This window comes from Myiozetetes cayanensis, unplaced genomic scaffold (genome assembly GCF_022539395.1).
Source record: "Myiozetetes cayanensis isolate MyiCay16 unplaced genomic scaffold, myiCay2020 scf5-8, whole genome shotgun sequence".
Lineage (NCBI taxonomy): Eukaryota > Metazoa > Chordata > Aves > Passeriformes > Tyrannidae > Myiozetetes > Myiozetetes cayanensis.
Genome location: NW_026087742.1, coordinates 111,541,505 through 111,547,504, shown reverse-complemented (window position 1 = coordinate 111,547,504; position 6,000 = coordinate 111,541,505). Strand labels below are relative to the sequence as shown.

At 45.1% G+C, this 6,000-nt stretch overlaps 1 protein-coding gene across 1 annotated transcript in view; it reads left to right on the top strand.

Annotated features, from left to right (window-relative positions):
- Window positions 1-3,226: 3,226 nt before the first annotated feature.
- The window catches only part of TRAPPC10 (trafficking protein particle complex subunit 10), a 41,283-nt gene continuing 38,509 nt past the window's right edge, over window positions 3,227-6,000 (top strand). The window contains exon 1 of the mRNA XM_050332612.1: window positions 3,227-3,442. Coding sequence (XP_050188569.1) covers window positions 3,364-3,442 — 79 coding nt within the window. The 5' untranslated portion in view covers window positions 3,227-3,363. The remainder of the gene's footprint in view (window positions 3,443-6,000) is intronic.

Sequence of the window (6,000 nt, the reverse complement as noted above, 5' to 3'; positions counted from 1 at the left end):
CTCCTCCCTTACTGACTCCTCATTCAAAGTGCAGCTACGATTCTGCTCTGCCAATGCGGCTACAAAAAAAGTTTCAGGCACCTGATACCCAAAAATCCGAAATGGTGAGGAGAATTCACCAGTTGCTTGGCTAAAGAGAGTGTTTTTAGGCAAAGATGAAATTTTATCTTGCCAAGCATGTAAGGTTGAAAAACTGGAGAGAACCGAAGCACCACGTTGGCTTGGTGTCTACAATATCTTTGTGGATAAAAAATGAGTGTTCACTTAAGCCATGTATGATTTCTAGTAGAGACAGAGAGTATTTTAGACACCGTTGGTTTAAAGGCAAGAGGAAAAGGAAAATTCTAATTGCCATCCAAGTGGTTCCTTTTTCCCTTTTTCACATTTTCCCCAAAAGGAAAATTTCATCCATTCATTTCAAAATGCAAGGTAAAAGCACAAAATTGTCCAAGTTCCAATTTCCAAGTGCTTTATTTTTTTCCCTCTCTCTAGTTTGTTATAAAAGATCTACTTTTTCCATCAGACATCAGTCAATTTCACTTCCCTGTCAATTTGACTTTCAAGTACTTCTGGCAATTAAACACCTGAGAACACAGTGAAAAGTTGTTTTCCTTAGTCTTTTAGATCTCCTTGCCTATATTAATGTGTCTGTCTCCTTTTTTTTTGGGAGGGGGACAGGGGAGAAGATGGACTAGAGAGGAAATTGAATATATATCAAATTCTGTGGTGATTAAAATGTTAATCCCAATGAACTATGGACCTTAGCTCTAATCTCTGAGAAAAGGAGATAAGCACATTTGACTTGGGTTTGCCTGGTTCCCTACCTCTGATTTTTAGGACTGCGCAGGACCACTTGACAGATGCATAAAATGAGTTACTTTGGAGTTACTGTGAGGAATTTATAATTTTTTGCATGTGCATATAACGGTGTTTTTCTTTTTTGTTTCAGTAAATCATGTATTTGCCACATATTTATTACTTACTGTAAAATCATGTATGTGCTGACATTTTTAAAACAAATTTGTGCCAGTCTTGACTCTCACAGCACTAAAAAAAAAATTAGTGTCCAGCTGCTCACCTAAACCTGAAAATCAGATATAACATTTTATTGTTCTATATAAGATTCTTAAAGTTTTGGCCTTGTAAGGAATATTGTCTTTAACTGTGCCAAGGAAACAAGTCTTGTTACAACCAAGGTGAAAGAGAAGTTCTGTGCAAATGTTACTGAAAATACTCGAAGAATTGAGAACAACCATTAATCCCCAAAGCTAAAAAGCAGAGATAAGACTGGGAATATTCAGAAGCAGTATGGGATGAAACATGCTACAAGGGTGCTGTAATTATATTTGAAACACTGTAAGCCCAGAAAACATGGTTAAGGTTTTGCTGAAAGAAAATGCTAAACAAATTGACTTCTGTAAATACTTGAAAACCCAAAGTACCTGTGCACAATTTCACTGTGCAACAGGGTTATGATTAATACACAGACTATTTATAGTACTATCTTAGATTTCATTTGGTTTTACACATGTAAGCAGTGGTTTTTGTGTTTTTACCCCCTATGGTAGGCTACTTTCAATATGCTTCTTCTGTATGTTATTTATTCCTATTTAGGATGGTAAGCATACATCCTCTAAGTTTGGGATTCTTGACTCTGAAGAAACCACAGATGACCAAGGCAAACAGTTGATTTATTTAAAATAAAGAAACAGTATCTGTCTGCAGTAAAACAAGGGTCAATTTTATGAGTACCAAAGTCTAATACAAGTAATTAGACCCAACAGAAATGTAATAGGGTATTAGTTCTATGCATTAAAACCCTCAACATTATAAAACCTTAAACTTCAAGGGCCACATTCACTTACACATTTTAACTGCTATGCATTGCTCTGGAAAGTAAATATACTTACTCCTTTGAACAAGCCAGTTTTGCATCTCATTCAGCTCCACTTACTCACCTGCCCATGCTGTGTGCTCTTTGCTCTTCCCTGTAATCCTCCCTCTGCGCTCACACTGCACACACACAACTCCTCACCCTTTCTTCCTCATCGTTTCCATGCTCCAAGGATCTGACTAGTGAATTACATTAGTGAATTACAGGGCCTGATTTACTATGATCTCTAAAGCACATCTTCAAGGCGGCCTGCAACAAAAGTGCCTGAAGTATTTGAGGTCAGTGGAAAACATAATCCCTAATGCACTTCCACAGAACCACCAAGAACAGCCATGGGAATGCCATGGGCTCCAAAGGACGAAACGCGTGCTGCAGAGTTCCCGTGAGGATGTTCCTTTTCCATATCTGGGCAGAAAAGAAGAAACCTTAACTCCGCATTGCCACAGGGGAATTATTCAAAGGCGGTGAGCAGAGGCTTAAATCCACTTGTGGAAATTGGCGACACACTTGTCACAGACACCCCTCCACACCCCTCCTTGCCCTGGGGCACAGGAGCAGCCCGGACACGGCGCTCTGCCCTTCACAAGCACCAGGCCACTGCCTGCTAAGTCCACAGGAGCCCTGCAACGAATTTAAAAACATTTATCTTTATTAAAGAGCATCTCTCTTATGAGGAGAGACTGTGGTAGCCGGGCCTGTTCAGTCTGGGGAAGAGAAGGCTGAGCGGGGATCTCACCCATACACATAAATTCCTCCCAGGCGGGGGTCAGAGGGTGGTGCCAGGCAGGCTCTTTTCGGTGGTGCCCAGCGACAGGACGAGGAGAAACGGCCGCAGATTAAAACACAAGCAGCTTCACCTCAACACGAGGAAGGACATCTTTGCGCTGAGGGCGGCAGAGCGCCGGAACAGGCCGCACAGGGAGGGAGCGGAGCCTCCCTCTCTGGAGACATCCCAAACCCCGCTGGGCGCCGTTCCTCTGTCACCCGCTCCAGGCCACCCCTGGACTGGATGATCTCCAGAGGTCCTTCCAACCCTAAGGATCCTGCGATTCACCCGGTTCCCGCCGGGTGCCGGCGGACCGGGGGGGCTCTGCCCCTCGGCGCACCCGGCAGTGTCAGGGCGCTCTCCTTCCCTCCCTCCCTCCTTCGCCTCCCCTTCTCCCCCGCGCCGAATTCCCCCTTTTCCGGGTTCTCCCGGCGGCGGCGCTCCCCGGAAGCGGTAATGCCTGGCCGGTGATCCAGGAAGCGGATGAGCCTCTCCCGCCCGCCTTCCCCTCCGGAGCGGCGCTGCGGGGACGCGGGGAAGGGGGTGGGGGAGGCGGGGAGGGGGGGGCGGTGGCAGCGGCACCACCGTCATCATCATCATCATCATCATCCTCCCCATCATCCCCGTCCCGTCCCAGCCCCCCGGCGTTGTTTCCATGGCGCCGGGCGGGCGGGGGAGCCGGGGCTGACGACCCCGCCCGCTCATGGACCCCGCCGAGGAGGAGGAGGGCAGGGAGAAGCCCCCGGTGATCTACACCATGGAGAACAAGCCCATCGTGACCTGTGAGTGCTCAGGGGGGACGCGGGGAGAGGGGGGGTCCGGCCGGTGCCCGCGCCGGGCCCGGGGCGGGGGGTGCGCTGGTGGCAGGTTTTGGGGGCTCTCCTGCAGCTCCGGGTGCCGCGGTCGCCACCCCACTGAAAAGGGGATCTGATGGCTGGTTTTACCTCTTCTGTGGTTCCCCCTCTCCCTCCCCCCCCTTTTAATGACAGTGGGCAAACTTGGGGTTGTTGTTTCTGCAGTAAATATCAAACCGGGTGCCACGCTTACAGGTGCTCTAGGGGGAGAGGCTGGAATGTGGCGATAAATCTTGAGCCCCGAACTTCTTGCCGGCGAGGTTTGTGCGGCTTTGCCCGCGGTGAGGAGGAGTTTAGGAGCGGCGAGGCATCCTCTGGGGTGATCGCACTGATGTGGATTCCCACTGACATTATAATTTAATCTTCGGCTCCTGTGCTCGGGTTTCATCTCTGGGGCAGTTCAGTTAACAAGCGGGATCGCGTGGTTCCAGCGATGGATTAGTTCTTTCAGGTGTCGGAGGCAGGTCCTGGTGTAAAACATGAGCCCCTGTGCTCTTACAGGTACAGAGGGGTGCACACAAAGTTCTCTTAAAACAAGCACGGGAACGAGGCTGGACATTAGGAGGCATTTCTTGTAGTCAAACACTGGAACAGGCTCCCAAGAGAGGTGGTTGATGCCCCAGGTCTGTCAGTGTCTAAAAGAGATATTTGGACAGTGCCCTTAACAACACGCTGTAAGTTTTGGACAGCCCTGAAGTGGTCAGGCACTTGGAAAAGATGATTCCTGCAGGTCCCTTCCAACTGAAATAGTCCATCCTATTCTAACTACATCTATAATGCCTTTAATAAAAGAGTAACGTGATCAGCACAGAGAATTCTGCTTTTTCTCTTTTAACAATAGGTAACCAGTGGCTGTTCTCAGTCAAAAGTATCTCCATCGATAATGAAACAAACTATGTATTTGCGTGTTATCAGTGGAACACTGGGAATGCTTTATGTGCCTGTGAAGTAGAAACTGTTTCACAGTTGTGTGTTGTCTTATTAGGGAGTAAGCTTTTATTGGTGATTAAGGTCTTAGACCTTATTTAGAACTAGTATCCAACTGTAACCTTGTAACTGTATAGTTGTGGAACTCTGTGTATGTATCTTCTCCAGACTATTTTATAAATATGCTTTTTTTTCCTTAAACTTTTTCCTTTATTTTTCTTTTTCTCTTTCTTTTTTTGGTGCAGTTTAGACACTGAATAATATCTGTACTGAACCTCTTCTGCTCACCTATTTTTGAAATCCATTTCACTTCAGATTTCAAGTCAGAAAAATGTACATATCAGGAACATCTGAAGGATATTGTTGCCTCTTTGTTGGTCTTGTGCTGCTGTTCAGGCTATGAGGCTAACTGCCTTTCAAATTTTCTGGCTTCATGCTGTATTCAGAATTGAGGAGTCTGTGTGTGTGTAGCAGGGGGAGATGGTGGTGGTGCAGGTCAGTCCTTGCTGTTCCTGTATGATTTGAATAAGTAACATTTTGGTCTGTTGAAGTACAAGCAGTCAGTACTTCGAGACTGTAGTATTTCAAATAAATGCATTCAACAAAAATTACTTACTTGAAGGAAAGCTCCTCTAAGGCATTATATTGCCAGTGATTTATGAAGAAGCTTGGCCTTCCAGGGAAAGGACTGACTTGGAATTGGTTTGTTAGAAAGCACATTAAAAGCCAGGATATTAGAAGCTGCTAAACAAATACAGTTTATCTTTTGTTTTGTGGTTCCAGGCAGTTGGAGTTGTCTGGGATAACTGCCCCATCCAGCAGGTGCATGTGAGAGGAAAACAGACCTGAGAGAAGATGGCTAGTATTTTTTTTATATGAAGGGAGAATGAAGGTTAAGTGAGGTTGATTTTCAGAACATAAGTATTTCCTTTTGCTACGAGATTTAGATTAATCTCTGTCAGGTTAATGAAATACTGTTAACTCTTAGGGTTTGTTCTTAAGGAAGAACTGAAGGGGGAATTTTGTTTGGAATGAAACTTCTTTTCGACGCTGTGCATACCAGAGTTGGTTTGTAAACAATGTTTTTATCTACTTGAAATAAGTTTAACAGTGCTCTGAAAAGAATGTTCCTTTGGTAAAGAGAGTTATGCTTTAAAATCCGTGAGTTAGGCTGTATTGTAACAGCAGTTAGCTGCTATGTTGGTACAATCCTGAATTCAGCACTCTATATGTGTACAGGCCTATGGAAAAAAATGGCACGTGTCTGGGATATTTGATGCCAATTGCAAACGCAGTTTTTGTCACTACTTCTTTCATGTTAGTGCTGTAAGTTTATCATTTTGCCCTTAGTAGCTGCGTGTAGGTGATTTAGCCTTGTAATTATGGTGTTTGATTGTATCAGAGGCAAAACCCCGTGGTTTTAATAGAGAGCTTTTAGATTCATAGGAGTCAGCTAGGCTTGAAAAACTTCTGGAGACTTTTTCTCTAGGCAAACAGACCACCATATCTTCCAAGTGTGGAAGAAGTAGTATATTCACAGGAAGTTGCTGTGAAGTTGC